A 20,256-nucleotide genomic window follows, 5' to 3' on the forward strand; every position below is an offset into this window, starting at 1 on the left:
TGTTTGTTACAAAATAAACACCCAAACTCTGAGGGTACACATCCTTCAGTTCTTGTGGATTGACTTGAGTGAAAATCTCTTGATAATTTCACCAGAAAACAGTAATACCCCAGTTAAAAAAAATAAGTCATGCAGTTCCCTGGGGAAGTTCAAAGTTACATCACAGGCAACAGCATCATACCAAGGGCGATCCTTCCTCACTTCTGGTCCCCGGCTAACCCCACAGCCTGGGTGCTTTCTTTTCCCTCCATGAATGGGAAAAAGTCCAACCACGTTGCCTTGCTCCATTCTGTTCCTCCAGGCAAGCCACCTTTCCCCCTCACGGAAGCATCTTCCTCGAGTACTCCTGAAGACAACTGATCAGGACTCTGGCGAGTCAAGAGCTGCTAGTGTTATGTTTTATACAACTGCTTCCCCAGCACTGTTTCTTCTATGTCCCTCTGCATATATGACTACTACATAACTGCAGTACCATTTGCTCTCATTTATCTGGAAAACCTTATGGAGAACAGCTCTGTCAGCAGTGAAATTCTGCTCTTTCACTGGTCTGCTTCTCCCTCCTTCTCTGCATTCAGCTATCTGACTAATGATTTCAAGCAAGTATGACCTCTGCTAATTGTGTAGCTGGGGATTTGCAAAAGAGCAAACCCTCATACCATATGACATGAAGTGCAGACTTAAAGAAAGACATAAACAATTTTGACAGGTAAATCTAAATATTAAAACATCTTTCAGGGGTCTTATACATCCCCCTAGGGATCAAGTAAATGCATTTTCAACCAAACAGGACTGTTCAGCACTCACAGGCCTCAAAACTGAAACAAAGCCAAAATAAGATATGAACATCTCTGATACTCCACTTCATTCTAACTCTTAAATATCAATTCTGAAGGCACATCAATCAGACATTAAAAGGCTCTTCATTACATATATGCTGTCAGCTATCTTAAGCTTTCTCAGTAGAGCTTTATGCATTTTGACTGCATCATTATTCCTGCAAATGCAATAAACTCAAGAATCAAGTCAGGCCTACCTTACTGAATAGATGTTTGAAACACTGCATCATCAACATAGCAGTAGCTGGAATCCAAGACTTGAAAAACCTCACCTTGCTTAACAAATCAGCACTTAACTGGAAATTTTAAAAAGACAATTAATACTTCACAGGTATCTCTCTCCAGGAATGGGCAGCACTGCAGATTTCTGTTTTGGTCAACTTGACAGCAGTGACTCTTTACAGATTTCTAAATCTATGCATGTTACTGAGCTGCTACAAGCTGACAGTCTGTAAGATCGCCCTGAACTCTGATGTAAACCCAAAAGCCAGGTCATTCAGTTAGATGACAGACCCCATATGCTCTATCCCAAGTCACATACAGAAGCCCCTACACCTGACTACATTTATAGTAAGGATGCTCCTGGGGCACAGATTCTAGAGGCCTGTGTTTGGTTGGTCTCACAATTTAAGATCTCTCTCCAGGTACTTGCTCAAAGAACACAGCACTTGAGGACACTGCATCCTGCTGACTATTGTGAAGGGAGAGAACCGCACTTTCGCCACCCTGCTCTGTCTCGCTCATCTGAACAGCTTTGTCTGGAAGCTGCAGAAGGGAATGCGTCAGCACGAGTCTAGGAACAGAGATATAGAATCGCTGTGGCAGAACTAAGTGGGGGAGAGAAAAATATCATATAACATGTAATAAACAGAAGGTATTTCATTAAAGTTATCAGCAAAAATGGGTTTAAGACCTTTACATTTTCGTAAGCTATACAAAAAGATAACAGTTTGAGAGGCAGTTTTGATCACATACCAGGGAGAAAACTACTTGGAAACATCTCAACATTTTTAATACAGTATAAAAATTTAGTATTTCTTCAATAACAGAATTTCCAAAGAAACATTTTTTTTCAGAAGGAAACACAAATTTGTGCCTGAACAATCAATGTGAGATTTGATTAAAACATCTACTTGCTGAAGAGAAAGACAGATAAGATTTCCTTCTTATCACCAGAATTTATCACAAGCAGCATCTTTTTCACTAGAGTCACGAGTGCTGTACCCAAACCAGAAAAACTTGAAGCCAAGCCTGAAGTTTGCGTTAGGCATAACCAGCAGGGTTTGGGTGGCAGAGGACTGGCTGCAGGGGTCATCCCTGTCTGTGGTCGCAGTTTGGCAAAGGATGGAAACAAGTCACCACACACCAACAGTGCAACCACTCAGACGTAATTCAGAAAGGGCAATAGCCACTGGGGGCAGGGGACACAGGAGGAGGTAGGGGGATGCATGACAGGAGACGGGAAAAGGGATGTGTGGACGGGCTGGAGACACCCTCTTGGAAGGAGGCACTTCATGCCACCCCCCAGGGGACTGAGCCCCACAGAGAAGCCCACTCTGGAGCAGAGGCAATGAGTAAGAAGGATCAGTGGCAGGAAAGAGAAAGAAGCAACAAGTGTCAAAAAGGAAACTGCCATGCACTGACCTCAACCTCCTGTGCCACCGGTCACCTCAAAGGGACTGAGCACAATATGCAGTGAAAAGAAGGGGAGTAGAGACTAGGAAGGGGAGAGGAGATGTGTCTGGACTGAGGTTGAACCTAGGGAAGGCGTTTGACAAAACCTCTCGTCATCTTAATTTCTCTACGAATGCCTACATTCAAAGGATTCCCATCTGGGAAACAAAAGTTGCACAGGCTTTGGCAGTTTCTCAAAACCTTCTGCTTTTCCAGATTCTTAACCTTTCTCTACATTAACAGAGAGCCTTCAGAGTAATTTCACAATACATTTCATGAACTGCTTTCAATGCTATCCCATCAACCCTCTACAGCTCTGATAACAGATCACTGCCAGATCACCTTCTAACTATAGTTTTCTTAGCAGCTCTTCAACATCACTACCAGCTGTGGCTAGAGACTGACCCAAGTTTTGGAGCTTTGTCCCTTCTGCACTGCAAGAAGCAAGCTCATTCCTCAGCGTTTCCACAGGAATTTCAGCGACTGTGCTAGCATAATGTCAGCACAATGTAAAGACCGCACAGGAATGCCTCCTCCATGTGCCAGTGAGAAACAGGTTTCTCTCCATTTCACTTTGCAATAAACTCCCATCTACACAGGCAGTGTGCACAAAGAGAAAGCAAAAATCTTTCTATTCTGGCTGGGTGCCAAAATTAAAGTAGAGATTTACAGAGTAGGCTTGGCCACATATATATATATATATATATATATCATTACCACTGCAAGATGTGAAATTTCAACTTTCATAAAGCTGTATTCACATGATTCCTTAGAGATGGGGAGCAAATTTGTTCAGCTGTGTTTGCCACACACTTTAGGTCAATACAGAGTTGTCAACTCTGCTTGCAGAAGCAGTACCCACTTTTTAGCTCACAACAGCACTTTATCTGATGGCAAATGCTCTTCCATACACATGGAGACAAGTTCTAGTATCTTCTCACTCATGCCAATACACTCCAGACCAACTTGGTCAATCATAAATGTCACAGGCTATCTTGAGCCTGGAGGAGGTGATTCTTGAAAAGCAACCTGCTGTCATGGTCCCCACCCTCCAGGACAGTCTTGGGATCCTTCCAAGCTGATTCCACAACAGGCTTCTCCTGATGTCCATGGCTATGACCCTGGTTTTGACTTACTCCTGCCCCTCTCAGGAGCATGAACTCTACCACCTCATGGCCACACCCCTGACCAATCCCTCCTTGCCTGTGCCAGGGTGAGGTCCAGCAGAGCCTCTTCTCTCCTTGTCAACTCCACAATCACCTCTGACAGCTTCCTGAAGTTATCAGTGCATTCCAGAAACCTCTCACATGGCTTGTGACCTGCTCTCTTGCCCCGCCCAGTAGGTACTGGGGTGTCTGAAATCCCCCAGGAGGACCAGAGGCTATGAATGTAAAGCTCCTTCCAGTTGCCTGAAGGCTTCATCTACTTCTTCCTAATCAGGCAGTCTTGGGGCAGACATGCACCCTAATGTTGTCCACAACATTTAGCCTGCCAGCCCTGATTCACATAAACTCCTGACTAGTTCATCATCATCTCTAGGCAGAGCTCCCAGGCCTCCCCCCAGCACCTGCTCAAAGGGTGCATCACCCTCCATGGTCATGAGCCACCTACGGCAAAAGCCCAACACACCCTTTGGTCGTAAACAGCTGAAAGAGCTTGTGAGAAGCTGCTAGAGGCCCCAATCTCTGCCAGCTGTCCTCTCCCAGTTGCAGCAACCACTCATGTTCCTCACAGAACTCCCACAAGCCCCCCCAGGAATCCCAGAGGTTCTCAGAATATCTAAAAGATCTCAAAGCAGAGCCCAGACACTGCCACACCTCTGGGCCGCAACGGTATCAAAGTTTGACTGTATCTTAAGACTTACTGTTTTGCACATGTACTTTTGCCATTTCAACCACTCCCTCCAAGAACCTCACTTGTCACAGCTTTATGCAACTTTCTTATTTACATACTTTTTTCTGACTTACCGTAACGGCAATAAATTATCATTTTTATAGCAAGAGACAGGTAGTTGCTGGTTACAAAATCGGGTGGAATTTAGAGCAATCCAGCTAACATTGCTTAATTTCCTCTTCCCTCTAGCAGGGGTGTGTGTGAAACCCAGTAAATGTTGACTTTACAGCCTTCTTCAACTTTCCAATTAATCCCATCCTGTTCTTAAGGAACCAGAGCCCTTTTAGTCCCAACTGATGAAACTGGTTGGCATAAAGAACAGATGTATCTTACTTAAGTGTCTAAATTAGGTTTTAGGTATTTACCTTATCTTTCTTATTACCAGACTCAAGAAAAGGTTTCTGAAAACAAAGACACCTTATCCAATTTATCCTGCTGTACAACATGGTCCAAAACCACCATCTCTCCTTATTTACCCTGCCTTCCTTGTATGTTTTAAAAGCATTATAAAAGGTATTTACTCAGCACCATTACATCTGTAACGCCACTATGCATTAGTACCATAAAACCCGTTCAGCAGGCTTAATTTTGTTGATGGAGAAACTTATGTTTAATGATCTTGGCCTCTGGATACCAGAGGGACCACCAGTGTTGCTCAGCTAACTGTCAGCAAGGGTCAGAAGGAAAGAATACCGTAATACTATTACACCAGGTCCAAGCTCACTCATCTGTATGCTTCCAAGGAAACCCTGCAGTGTCCTAAGAGGAGCTCTGCTCCTTATTATCTGATAGAAAGAGAGTCCTTTAGTGATTATCTGCCTATTAAGACAATCCTCTTCCCTTCAGCCTTTCCACACTGTAACAGGACTAAGTCATTTGAGTGTTAGGGTTACACTACAAAGCAATAACCTAATTTGTTTTGAAAAACAAAGCAATTGCAGAGTGGCCTCACCATACTCTGCCTGCTTCCTGAAGAGCAAACATACCTCTTTTTGCAAAGCATCGTCAGGCTGTGCAAGCTGAACAGCTGCTTCACTTCCAAATGTCTTCCCAGGGAATGGTGTAATCTCCGGGAGAGACAGCAAGCTCTCTATGGAGTGCTCAGTGACAGAGTTCAGTTCAGAGCTGGTTTTATTCAGGTTTTCCACCTTCCCAGCCATCCCTTTCTTTTCAGCAAAGTCTTCCTGGTTATTTCCATGATCGCCCACAGAAGAGTTGAAGCTGTTCTCACCTGCCACCATCAGGCCCCAGTCAGCATAATCCATGCTCTCCTTCTGTTCATGTTTGATGTTCACCTGGAAGGGGTCCTGCTCCAACTCTTTATAATCATCAATGTATTCAGGTATCTCCTCAAGGCTGGGATCTTTGCCAAGCAGAGACAGCTCCTTCAGGCTACTCATTTCCTCAGACGGTTCATTCTGGAGTCCTACAGAGTGAACCATGCTTGGGATCACCTGCCCAAATCCTAGCAGCGAGGCCGGCCTCTGAGAAGACCTCAGCACGAAAGTGAGATAGGACTTCACAGTTTCAATTTTTTTAGGTTCACAATTCTCTTTGTGTTGGCAGTTCACAATGTAACAGCGTCGTTCAAACATCCAGGACAAGTCACAGCCAGAGAGGTCACAACATGCTGCGATGCAGTCCGACACTGACATAGCATGAGGAACTCGCATAATTTTAGTGGTTTCTAAGTTGGGAGATATTACTGCACCTGAGTACGTGGCTCCTTCTCTGCACTGCTCACAGCTGGAACCTGAAACAACACCACCAACATAAGGCACAACACTACAACCAAGCCATAATAGTTTACCGTGACCAAAAATGGCTTACCACAGGAGATGAGATAAAGACAGGTGGTACCCTACCTAAATAAGCTCATTTCCTTTCACTAATATCACCACTACTGTTTTTTCAACATGTCCCTCTGCAGTAGTGTTTGTAGTTTGGAGGATCTTTCAGTGTAGGATCTTGGTACGTTTTGCAAAGTACCTCTTACTCCCTTGCTACAAATACAAACAGAGATAAAAGTCAGTTGCCAACACTTGAAAACAAAACAGAGCAGGGAACACAAAAAAATCATGAGGTACTTCCATTACCCCCATAGTAGAGCAAGCAAAACATGTTTTGAAACTAAACTCTGTAAGATGCTATAACATGTCATTGCTTCATTTGAGGGAGAAGGCAGCAAAAAATATACATAGGAGAAATATTTGGTATCTCACTTGAGCTTCATGAAGAGTCCTTCACGCCATTAAAATTACTGGGCTTAATCTAAAAGCTGGATCAAATTCTCAAACTTTTGCTGCTTTCCCCACTGGTCATGTGAAATCCCAAGAGCTTGCTCCAGTAGAAAGCATCTTTCCTCTCTTTGTAGTGAAGTTGTAATCTTTTAGTATGATATCAGAACTATTTTCACAGCATACCATAGACTGAGTGTGAAGTTTTCAAACCACGCATGAATTAACTCTATATCTCAGTCAATTTTTAACATCTTTTCTAGTTAATTTTTTGTTTGTTTGGTTTTTTTTTTTTTTTTTTTTTTTTTTTTTCCTGGTTGTATCCGCTCTTCACAATTCCTCTCTCTGAAACGCAACTTGAAAAATCTGATCATGCTTCAAAAAACAGTGGAGTAAAACCAGGACATTCTTCTTAACACAGTTTTCAACTAGACTTGCTAACTCAACCAATGAAAACATCATCACCACTGTGGAGCTAACACAGCAATGTACAACAAAGTTGACTCTGCTTGCTTTGCATATCATTAACAGTTGAGTTCTGGCAACACAAACCTCCTTATTCACAACAGTATATGGCAGGAGAAAAAGGCAGCTTGACCAATGGATTTCAGCTCAAATCTGTTGAGCTCATGAGCAGAAAGAATGAAATCAAGGTGTAGGAATAGGTTGGCAAGAGGGGTTAGGTCTGACCATGACCTAGAGGCCTGGAGATGCAGAGATTCTCCTACACACGCAGTGTGTACACCCACCGCGCTACGGCTCCCACCACATCATCTGGGCTGAAGTGCAGTACGCTGTTTCACAATACATGATCTGAATACAGCCACTGACATACCTGTGGGGCATCACACTGCCTGGGATGAATGTACAGCTTGAAAGTAGGTAAAGTTCCATGCAAAAAACCCGAAACAAAAAAACTGCACCACACGCTGAGGGATAGAGCGGACAAGACTTTATGATGGTTTTGCAGAGGTGTCTATTTGGGGTGAGGAAAAACATGAAACAAAAATAAATTTTAGAAAAGATCAATGACTTGCAAATAGGTATAGCTGAAGAAGAAAGGATAAGCAGCTTCAAGTACCACTTTTCAGACCTCAGTTACTTCTTCATACAGAGCTGGGATGATGTTTATCATTCCATATTACACTTTCAGTAAAGAAAAAAATCTATCCAGGGGAACATGAATTTAAAACAACCTATCCTATTCTAACATAGCCCAGACATGAAGTATCTTCATCTGCACCCACGAGATGCTCAGTATTTGTGATTTTTTTTCGTTCACATTGCATATTTCCTCTACATTCCCTTTCATCTCTGAGAACATAAGACCCTGGCAGAGACTCCAAATTGTTATTGCAAGTCCTTCGTTTAAGTTGTCTGCACAACTTAGGAGAGGGGAGCCAGCAGAGCTCTGGGTTAAAATGAACTATAGGAGTCAGGCAGCCCATTTAACCATTCTGTTCTTTTTCAAACTGCATCAATTTAGTTAATTCTGTAAATGAGCAGGGTTTTTTAAATGACATTCACCTAAGAGGAGAATTTGAACTCCAATTTTCAAGCTAGAGGCAATTTCCACAGCAGTTATAAACCCCTAAAAATCATGCTTTATATGATAATGCTGAGAAAGGCTTATATTCCAGCAGCTTTAGTAAGGGCCTACAGAAAGTACTGGTCTGGAAACAAGAAAAGCAGGATTACCTAGAACTTCATCAACATCTGAAATGTCACTGCATCAGTTCCTCTAGCAACATCTAGCATCTCTGTTCACCATGAATGTATTTTTATTCTTTTTCTACAGGCTACTTTTAGGTTATTTGGTGTTTCCCCTCCCTGAAATCTCACAGGCCTTTAAACAGGGATACATCAAGGATACCAAAGCTCTCTTTTGGGCCTCAGTAAGGATGCTGACTGCAGATTAAGCATTGCAAGGGGAGGAAAAGGAGAACAAATAGATCAAAAAAATGCTCAGCTACATAAAAGCAAATCTTCAACACAAAGCTAAAGCAAAGAGTATTCTAGTTACATCTACAAACAATGAGCTGCAAAGCTTTTGTGGCCATTTCAGCAGCCTTCATGATGTTTATCATTCACTTCTTGTGTCCAGGATCTGTGAAAGCTTCCTTATTAGTTCAGTGGGTCTTAGGGTCCTCTCCAGGTATTGTTTTTACTCCATGCATTATCGTCCCTTTTTGTCACTGATAAATCAACTGAGTGCTATTCAAAGAGGGAGGTCAGGGCAGAAAAAAACACAAACACAACAACTCATCCAACCCACAGCCCATTCTCCCCCTAATATACACACGAGCACCTAAGCATGTTGAATCACTCAGCTCATCTGTCCCATCAATGACACTGGTTATTTGCAGTTGGAGACTAGAAGGGCAGATGCATGGGTGCAGCCATTACATCCCTCCACAAAGGAACACCAGACCACTTCCAACAGAGATGTGGATAATGTGAATTAACCTGGCATACTGCATAATTCACTATAATCTCAGAGATCATAATCGGGCACTACAGCATCTTGTCTCTCTGGAAAGATCCATGTGAACCAGAACACATTACTAGAACACTTAGCCATGTCAGTCTAAGTAACAAAAAATGCACTGCAACCCCAGGCTTGTGGTTCCACTGTCATTTCAAAGGCATACCTATGTCTTAAGGTGTCCTTTGACACTCCTGGCCTGTGTTTCATGCATTAGATACATGGGAAGGAAAGGGTATTCATCTTATTCTTCAAAGTCCAAGACCAGCAGTAATGTAATGTGTTGAAAATTGATGGCTTGCGATATATTTAGAAACACCCTCCCCTGGAGTAAAGAAAAGGATACTGGTGATGTTTAGCAAAGACTCTGGGAGGTCATGTAATCTATGGCTGGGATGCATGGAATTAAAAACTAGATTTCACAACTAGATTGCACAACACCTGTGACTGCAATTACCTGCCCATCCACCTTTGCATTTTTGTTGTAGTGGCTAATCTCAGAACAAAGCATCACAATATGAACACAAAGAGTATGAGAAAACTGAAAGTCAGCCCTGAGAACGTTATTATATTTGCAGAAATGCATTTCAGCAGCAGTATTTACAAGGTCTGCCTCAAACGCCAGATTAGAATATGCCTGCTCAAGATGAGAGCTAGATTGAATTGATTCCAAGGTGCTGGATTCTTAATTGCAAAGTAAACTGTCGTTTCTGTGATGGAAAGCAATGTCTTCATCTCTCATAGGAAAAAAAAAAAAATAAATTGAATGCATTAGCATAAAAACTATTGATTTTTATTAATGGCCAGAATAATTTAAATCTATTTCAATATAAGCTGACTTCATCAATGAATGGATATAAGCCAGAGGAAATGAGACTGACATTATAAGGAATGCCTCTGTGGAGAAATTAGGAGCTGTATTCACAGGATTAGGAAGTCAATCATCCAAATTGTTGAGATGCTGAGTGACAGAGCATGGTACATGGTATACATGGTACAAACTAACACCTACTGCCACACCCAGCTCAAGCCTCCTGAGAGACACAAACATCAGTCAGTGGTAGATATTTGTATCCATTAGATGATCTGCCTACTGTTCTAGCTTTTTCACTGTATTGGGTTTATGTGGCAAGGTTTTGGTAGTCAGGAGGAGGGAGTAAATGGACTGCAGGGGTGGCTTCTGTGAGAAGACACCAGAAGCTTCTCCCATGTCAGGCAGAGCCAGTTCCAAGAGGAACCCACTGCTGACCAAAGCTGAGCCCATCAACAACGCTGGTAGCACCTCTGTGATAACATAATTAAGAAGTGGTAAAAAACACTGCACAACAGCAGCAGCCAGGAGAGAGGAGTGAGAATATGAGACACACAACCCTGCAGACACCACGGTCAGTGAAGAAGGAGGGGGAAGAGGTATTCCAGACACCAGAGCAGAGGTTCCCCCCTGCAGCCTGCGCTGAAGACCACGGTAAAGCAGGTTGTCCTCCTGCAGCCCACGGAGGTCCATGGTGAAGCATATCGCCACCTGCAGCCCATGGCAGACTGCTGGAGTGGGTGGATGAGCCCTGAAGGAAGCTGTGACCCCATGGAGAGCCCATGCTGGAGCAGCCTCCTGGCAGGACCTGCAGCCCCATGGAGAGGAGCCCATGCAGAAGCACATTTTCTGCGAGGACCTGCTTTTAGGTTATTTGGTTTTTCCTCTCCCTGAACTCTCACAAGTTGTTAAACAGGGGTACATCCCGGATGCCAGAGTGCTCTTTTGGGCCTCAGTAAGGATGCTGACTGCAGATTAAGCATTGCAAGGGGAGGAAAAAGAGAACAAATAGACCAAAAAATGCTCAGTTACATAAAAGCAAATCCTCAACACAAAGTGGATCCATGCTGGAGCGCTCTGTTCCTGACAGACTGTACCCTGTGGAAAGGACCTGTGCTGGAACAGTTCTTGAAGAACTGCAGCCCATGGGAAAGACCCATGTTGGAGAAGTTTGTGAAGGACTGTAGGAGGGACCCCACACTGGACACAGGAAGAACATGAGGAGGAAGCTGCAGAGATGAAGCCTTGTGAACTGATCGCAGTCCTCATTCCTCATTCCCCCCGGCTGCTCAGGGGAAGGAGCCAGAAAGATTGGGAGTGAAGCTGAACCTGGGAAGAAGGGAGAGGTGGGGGGAAGGTGGTTTTACATTTGTTCTTACTTCTCACTATCCTACTCTGAGTAACTGGTAATAAATTAACTTCGCTATGCCAAGTCTGGTTTGCTCTTGACTAATTGGTACGTGATCTCCTTGTCCTTGACCCATAAGCTTTTAATAATATTTTTCTCCCCTGTCTTGTTCAGAAGGGGAAGTGATAGAGTGACTTGCTAGGCATCTGGTAGCCAGCCAGGGTCAACCTACCACATTCATGAAAAACACTTATTCACCAAAAGCCACCGTGCACAAAAAAAAAAAAGTCATCCAAATAGGAGAGAGTATCCCACATCAATCTGACAAACCAGAGCATATTCTTCACTATCCTTCTGAAGATATATTCACTAACAAGCCTGTTTCACTATTCTCTCAACAATGCAATGTCAAGCCCTTCTTATATTGTCAGCCTTCTCATTAAGTTAAAGCAAGTGGCAAGAAAACTTTTTTTTAAGAAAAAGTAGCCTTTAGAAACACAAGCTCATGTGCAGAGAAAAACTGCAGAATGGACATCTAGCAGATTTCTGAGTCTGAGTCAGTTCACCTTAAAGCTTGCAGAAAAGAGAAGTCTTTTGGATTTAACAAAGGTGAGCATCCACTGATGTATTTCAGCAAACATATCCTGGAAATCAGTAGGTACCTTCCAGTTTAGTTAGAGTTAATATTACTTCGATGAAAACTACTATGAATTAAGATGGAAATAAATACTAAAATAATATGGGATACTAGAATATATTAGCCCCTAAACACTGTTTGCTGGTACCTGAAATACAGGGAGAGGCTGGGAATACAGCCAGCAATCTCAGTGTAATGGTCTTATTCTCAGATAAATCAACAGGGGGTAGCAAAATTGCAACTAGAGAATTAAAACAAGTTTTTCTACATGCACACAGTGGATATTCTAGCCTGCTAACAATTAACAGCATTGTCAAGAGCATAAAACTGTGACATTCTCCACAGTCAAAATTCAGAATTTACTGCACATTTCTTGCCTCCTATTGAAGCTGCTTGATGGTCTTTTCTAAAGAAACTGGCATGGATTCCACAGCAGGTACTCAGTGGCTCATAGGAGAGTATTTTATTTATTTATAAAAGGCACATTTATCGTTTACTACAGCAACAAAAACCTCAGGTCCATGAGATCCTCAGGGTGATCTTGAGGACTACTTCAAACCAGCTACAAGCACAGCTGTAATTAATACCTATCCCCCCTCATCCAACATTTCCAAATTCAGCAGTCAAGCTGTAGCACATCAGCAAAGCTCTCCCTCATGAAACAGCCAATCCTGTTTACACTAGAGGAGATGAAAGCCAGATAAGCAATCATTATTTTCTCAATTCCTGCTATGATAGGTACTGCCAGTATCTCCACAGCCATAATTCAAACACTGCCTTTTAAAGAAATAAACCCCTTGTTTGTATCTGTTGTAGTTGCCATGTCAAAACTGACTGTACCAGATTAAGTCTCCCTATGACACCGACACAGTATTAACAATTACTATCATTCTTCATCTGTCTGATTATGGAAAAAATTTACCTATCTCTGTGACTGAAGCAGAAACTTAGGACTTTCCTGTGGTCTTTGAAAAGAAATACATGTCCGTAGATCAAATGATGAGGTGAGGGATATAAACAAATACATTTATGCTTCTTGTAAATCACCCCTCCCATGATACTTCAGAAGAAAAAGGCAGCTCAGAACACAAGCAATACATCATTCTTAAATTGCTGTCCTGCAAGAGAGAGAGAAGGAAAACTCTCCCACTACCCTCTCTTGCCTCGTGCATCTCCCTTAAAACATCCCTTTTGAAATCGGCTCCAAACAGCTCCTTGCAACTGCCTGCCTCCCTTGCAATCATCTGCCAGTTATGAAGCCGTACCTTACAAGCACTTTTTGCACTGAGGAGTCACAAGATTTCCAAGCTCTTGCCTTATTATTTCATTCACACATGTACACACACTCCAGGAGCTTTTGCTTCACTCGTTCTGTGTGACTCAGACACACAAGAAGTAAAATCCTACCTGTTATTGCCCACAGTAACAGGCAGAGAACACCAAGTCCAAATGCCATGCTGCACCAGGAAGGCAGTGACAACTGCTTTTCCAACCAGCTGCAGGAAAATGTCTTAAAGTTGGTTTCCTCTAATATTGTTTAGTGCCCTGCTGTGGCCATGACGCACTGCAACAGACAGCATAGGAAAAAATAGGTCAAATGTGAGTATTAATTACAATGTTACAGTAAAAGCCAACAGACAGGTTAAAGGCAGGCTTTATTATTACTTCCTGACTTCTTGACGGATGACATAGTAGATCAGGCAAACTAAAGATACAGAACAAATTACTTACCTGGGGAAAAAAAAAAAAAAAAAAAAAAGTAATTCTCAGGAGATGCAGAAACATCCCAGAAAGATTTGTACGCTTGGTCTCCTGTATCTCAAAACCCACAAATACTCCAGGTGCAGTTATCCAGACCCTCGTTTTGCTTTGTCTTTAGAACAGAAAAAATCAGGTACCCTTAACTGAGGAATCACGGACAGGATCACCAGTGCTAAAATCCATGCAGCATCAGCTCTTGAGGCAGCCCTCAAGCTATCCTCTCCCCGCTATCAAGGTAATGCAAGCAGACACTTCTCCAGAATTTCTAGGGAAACACTCCTTGCCAAGACACCAAATTCTCAAAATAAGGCAGTCTAAGCAACAGACAGGTCTACTAAGGAACTATATAGTTCAAAGCAACATTACTCATGCAAGGAAAAAGTTAGTTTAGCCAAACTCACAACTCCCCCCATGTAAAGGATCCTAAGTAGATGCTTGAACAAGAAACACTTCTGTAAATGAAAACACAGGCAGTGCTTTTTTTCAGAGAATAGCCCTTGCCAAGGCAGAGTATCCCAGTCAATTCTCTTTAATGTTCACTATATGACTTCGTAAAGGTAATGACTTTCATATTTCACCTGCTTATCTACATACGACAGAAACACTGCTGACTGGCTGCTCTTGGAGGGTTCCTTGAGTTGGTTGAGTGGATCAATTGATGGTTTAAACGTTTCTCCCATTTTCATTGAAGAGTGTGAATGTCTCCCCCAGCTAGCCAGGCCAGTGCAGGGGGAGCCAATATGCAGCTCACACCAATACAGAGTATAAAAACTGAAAAACTAACAAAAGAATTTTGAAGAATGCAATGGGCTTGAGCTGCCTTCAACCCACATGTTCCTTCCCAGTGACAGAGGATGCCCCATGTTGCGACAGTGAGCTTACTGTAGAGACCAATAATGGGAATCACCCTGGTATTGTGATTCAACTGTATACTGCCATTGCGATATTTTGCCAAGTGTAATGTACATTTGCATTGTGCTTTCAGTATATTTTGGATTGTTCTGCAAAATCAGAAGTCTCATGACACATCAAGTATCTCCAAATAAGTAAATCTGATATTAAACATTACACTCTCCACACATGGAATATCTGGAAGAACCTGGTCAGAGAATACTAGACTCTGTCAGCTTCTCCTTAAGTCTGTGGTAGAAACACTAACTCTGCTCAAAACATAAGCAAAATGACCACAGAACATCACTAAAGCAAGAAAAACAAAAACAAAACCAGAAAATAATTAAATGAAGAACAAGCCCCCAGTACAAAAACACAAGGCTTTGGGCAAGCTCCCTGCAAAACCATAAAAGACTATCATTAACATTCCAAAAGCCTGATACTTCATTTAAAATATAACTTGACATTTGTGACCTTTGTTCTATTCAACATCATCAAAAGTCCCTTTCCTAAGGCAGATGCAACGTGGCCAGAACACTGAAGAGTAAGCTGTTCTCCCCATTTATTTATATGCTGCACATTTAGAAAAATTTCCTCTCATCAGAAGAAACAACTGTTACCAAAAAAAAATGAAACACGCCACACAACAGCACTACACTGCTTCTAGTATTGTTGTCCCTCAAACAGGGTGTCTTGCCCAATGTGCAAAAGCCATTCTCTCACACACAGAGCCGAGATACCAGTTTATTCCATAGTTGTGCAAAGATGGGTGCTAGGGGGATAATTCCACAAAGCTAGCACAACACACAAAGGATCTACAGCCTATTTATCTTGTTACATGATTAGTAAAAACCTAAGTTTATGCTCATTGGTCCATCATTACCATTCCATCTGCTATTGGTTAATTATATCTGAAATAGTCTTGCTTGCTGTGTAAATTAGCACACATGCTCCTTATGGGGTGGGGGGGTAGGGGGGTGGGAATGAGGGTGGGGGTGCATGTGTGTAGAAACTCCCCCAGTTAACACAGATTTTTTTTGCTGACTTCATGCTTCTTGGGCAGTCATCCAGCCTCTGGCACCTTCTGGGGTTGGATGTTTACCTCTTCTCAATCTCTCAGCTCTTTGATGGTATAGTCTAGCAAGGCCTGCATCATATCAGGTTTACACAATAAAGACAGTGATTAGTGGTCCTTGTGCTTGATAAGAAACATGTACAGGCTACAGTATGACACTATTTTGATATCTGCAGTTAGATGATCTCTCAGGGAGCAATTCCTGACAGAATACACAGCTGTGCTCCTCTGTAGTGAACAGGACTAATTCAGTAAGGCTACACCTTAAAAATAGCAACAGGTTGTCTGGATGCTTCCAGGTACTACTTCCAGGCTACAAACTCTTCAGCAACAGGGCTATTTTTTCACTGTCTTGCATTTCCCAATTGTTCTTCTGTTCCTCCATCATCTATAAAGTTAGCCAGTTTTGTAACAGACAAAGAGCCCAGAAGTTCTTATTTTTTTAAGCGAAGTCATTCCAGATATCCTGCTTAGAATACGGCAACTGAAATGGCTGAGCCCCGGGCAATGTCAGGGCACAGCACCATCAGCAACAGAACAGAAATGGGCACTTTGACATAGGTGGAGAAGAATGTTTAAGTCAGTCCTGAAGGTCACACAACATGGAACATTGCCTTTTTATTTCACTGTAAAGGTGATACAAATGAAATTGTTTCATTTTGCACTGAAATGAACTATGCAGACTCACACAATCCACAGAATGGTTGAGGTTAGAAGGGACTTTTGCAGGTCACCTTGTCTAACCTCCCTGCTCAAGCAGGGCAACCTAGAACAAGATGCCAAGGACCATGTCCAGACAGATTGAAGTATCTCCGAGTGGAGACTCCACAACCTCCATGGGCAACCTGCACCAGTACTTGGTCCCCCTCACACCAAGAGTGCTTCTTGCTTTGAAAGTGTTTCAGAGGGAAACTCCTGCATTTCAGTTTGTGCCAATTGCCTGCTGGCCTGTCACTGGGCACCACCCAGCTCAATCTTTACACCCTCCCTCCAGGCATTTGTAAACACTGAAGAGCTCCCTCCAAGCCTTCTCCAGGCTGAACAGCCCCATCTCTCTCAGCCCTTCCTCATAGGATAGATGGTCCAGCACCTTAATCATCTTCAATGGACTGTCTCCTGTAGCTCTCGCATCGGTCCTGTACTGGGGAGCCCAGAATTGGACACAGTACCCAAGGTGTGGCCTTACCAGTGTAGAGAGGAAGAATCACCTCCCTTGATGTGCTGGCAATGCTCCTTCAATTGCAGCCCAGGATACCATTGGCCTTCTTTGCTTCAAGGGCACAACACTGGCTCACGGTCAGCTCGGTGTCCATCAGGACCCCACGGTCCTTTTCTGCCAATCTGCCTTACAGCCAGGTGGTTCCCATGGAGTTGTTCTTCCCCACAGGCACTTCCACTTGCTGAACTCCGTGAGGTTCCTGTCAGCCCATTTCTCCAGCCTGCTGAGGTCACCCTGGGTGGCAGCACGACCCTCTGGCCTATCAACCACTCCTCCTAGTTTTGTGTCATCAGCAAACATGCTGAGCATACACTCTGTCCCATCATCCATTAATAAAGATCTTAAGCAGGACCGGACCCAGTACTGACCCCTGGGGTACACCTCTAGCTACTGGCCTCCATCGAGACTTTGTGCCACTGACCATCACACTCTGGGCCCAGCCATTCATCCAGTTTTCAATCCACCTCACTGCTGGCTCATCCAGCCCGTACTTCAACAGCTTCTCTACAACAGTTATGGGAAACAGTGTCAAAAACCCTACGGAAGTCAATGTAGGCAGTATCCACTGTTCTCCCCTCACCTACCAAGACAGATTTTTCTATAATGAAATGACTACGAGGTTGGTCAAGCATGACTTTCCCATGGTGAATCTATCCTGGCTCTCAGCTATGCAGGCAATGATCTTCAGTTGAAAACAGGTGATTTCTCAAGCCCTTCCAAGCTGAACCCACTAGCATACATGTGCCTATGCTGATCATCTGCACATTTATTCTAACATATTACTCAAAGTGGTTATTTTTCTTTACTGTTTTGTTTCATAACATTCAAACTAAATCAGAGCGCCATACCAAGCATACAATTTTTATAAACTTCACCTTTCTACAGTTTTTTGAATGCTTTTGAGAATACAAACAAAAAACCAGAGATAAGATAGACAACCTATTAAGTATTTCAACTTATTAACATATATACCCCAAATACCTCAGCAGACTGAGTGGGAGGGAAGATATTATGGTAAGACCATAATTGCACACACAGCCTTTTTCCTGTTTCTATGGAAACTTGTCTAGATTTAGAAAGTTGTTAGCCACCAAAAATTATGATTTGCAGAAGAGCTTATTACTGAAACTCAAGGTTTCCAAGATACTGTGCATTTGCTATAACCTTCACTCATTCCCAGAAGCAGACAAATGGACCATGTGCCTAAAAGAGACTTTCAGTCCTTTAGCCTAAGGAAAAATGTGTCAGGCTCAGTATCAGAACATTACGAGGTCAGAATTAACCCCATCAGAAGGCAGAAAAATAATTTTGTCTATTCTGTAGGCCTTCTTCCTCTGCAAGGCCAACTTGACTATCTCACTGCTACTAAAAGGAGACAAGTAACTGCTTCTATATCCTACAGAAGGGCTGACCGAGGAGTTCACAATTACTTCTAGCAACACTAAGAAAAACACTAAGAGACTGTGCAAAAGATCCAGATTTTTGCAGCACTACTTCTCCTGTGTTCAGACACATAAGTACCTGTAGCAAACAGTTGTGGGTTTTATTTTTAATTTATATTAAGAAAATATGAATTACCAGAGCTACAAAATGCCAGACTTTAGACTGCATGCACAATCTTAATTGAATCCTTATGGGACATACCATGTGAGGATACAGTGACAGCACAAAAACAGCACTGTGCCCTCCCACGCTTCTTTGTGGCTACACATCTATTGATGTTTAGTCTCCACATAATAAAAGAGCTTGCGCTCACTGTAAAACTATCTTGCATTTCCTGATATCAGGATCAGGATCACAAAGCACATGTTGTCATACTTCAGTGCATAGTCTTGTTCTCATCTGTGGATCAGAAGCTACCAGAAACTGTATGCCTTTTTAAACAGTTAAGACAGTTAAGACTGCTTCAGTGTATGGAAGCGATGCTCCTCTTATCTTCCTTACAAGTGCAAGTTTCATCACAAACACAAGACATTAAAATTTAAGGCAGCAGCCAGCCATGAGATTCCAGCCGTTAAAAATAACTAAGGCCACAAGATTAATTTTCTAGCCGAATCTCTATCCTTCACTGATATCACAAAGCCTGTTCATTTTATGACAATACGAGCAGGCAGCACTGATGGTAATGACTTTGGAACTTCTTGGCTCTTAACAGTTCAAGTCTGACTTGCACTCTTAGCTAGATGATGGACAGCAGCCTTGAGAAGTATATAGGTAAGTATGGTAAAAACATGTATGTATTATACATATATTGCCTTACTCCGAAAGCCATGTTTTTCTGTTCCAGCTGGCAACTTTTGGCAGTGCTCTAGCCAAGAGGAGGAGAAATTCTGGACTGAACCCTCAATACATGCATTTCAACTACTTTCCGATCTTTTAAACACATGCAGCTGCTGATCAGGACTACATCATCTTTTGGTAGATAACACATGAAGTACAACAGCTTTCCAAGGAGGAGGAGTTGCCTGTATTGTCCCACTCTCCTCTGCCCCGTATCTCACTCCATTTTGGTTCACCTGGACTTTAATGCAGAATCAAGTGATTTTCTCCCTCAAAGAGGGAAAGGGGTCAGCCAAGCAGAACTATATTGCCACCTCCTACAAAATTAGGCCAGGGCTATAACAGTAAGAACATGTACAGACTTAATTACCTGTATCTGGGAATACATTCAAATCCTAGAGCTGAGGAACAGCAAATAGAGCATAAGGCAGCACGCTGGCGTCCTACAAAACGCATCGAAGAATCCCTTCACACTAACAAAATCAGAGAGAGGAACAAGCACTGTCGTCAAAGCAGCCAGAGAGCAATGCTAGGCAGCAGAGACTTCCAGGAGAGCGGGCAGCTGGAACACTGGGCCCAGCCACACAAGCAACAGTAAGAAAGGCAAGGAGGGGCTTCTCACCTCCCTGCCCTTCTGGCCATTAGCACAGCCAGGCAATGTGTCAAAGAAATACTGAAACAGTATCTGAAACTCAAGCCACAGCTACAGCAAAACCCCTGACAGTATATCTTACAAAACCCACGATGCCTGAGTAAATGGACACATTACTGATTTGGTGGTCCTATACTTCAAAGTGTCTATCTACATATACGCACACATCAATATTTCTATTAAACATGATAGAAGACAATCCTTTGAGAAATCCACCACTCATGAAGAATTCAAATCAGTTATTTTATCAGCTATTGTACCTGCATTAATACCTGAGCCAGTCAGTTAATAGCTGAGCATTAACACTGTATTACTACTGCCAAAGAAAACTGGAACTTTGTTACAGTAGCATTTGTCTCCAATAGCACAGAGAAAAACTGGGGATGGGTGCATGCACTAAGAGTTGTAACATTAACAGGTACTGCATGAACACATATCATCAAAACAGTCACAGGTT

The 20,256-nt window shown here is 42.7% G+C and overlaps 1 protein-coding gene across 6 annotated transcripts in view; it reads right to left on the reverse strand.

Annotated features, from left to right (window-relative positions):
* KIAA0319 (KIAA0319 ortholog) overlaps positions 1 to 20,256 on the reverse strand; it is a 96,190-nt gene that overhangs the window by 34,877 nt on the left and 41,057 nt on the right. For 5 of the 6 annotated variants that reach the window (XM_032998922.2, XM_032998925.2, XM_032998926.2 and 2 more), the window contains exons 2-3: positions 13,329 to 13,485; positions 5,390 to 6,156 (exon numbers count right to left, since the gene is read on the reverse strand). In XM_032998922.2, the coding sequence (XP_032854813.1) occupies positions 5,390 to 6,156; positions 13,329 to 13,377 (816 nt within the window). In that variant the 5' untranslated portion in view covers positions 13,378 to 13,485. The remainder of the gene's footprint in view (positions 1 to 5,389; positions 6,157 to 13,328; positions 13,486 to 20,256) is intronic. The other variant, XM_042806752.1, reaches the window with a different exon arrangement.

The sequence above is a fragment of the Tyto alba genome, unplaced genomic scaffold, assembly GCF_018691265.1.
Source record: "Tyto alba isolate M040663 unplaced genomic scaffold, T.alba_DEE_v4.0 Super-Scaffold_48, whole genome shotgun sequence".
Lineage (NCBI taxonomy): Eukaryota > Metazoa > Chordata > Aves > Strigiformes > Tytonidae > Tyto > Tyto alba.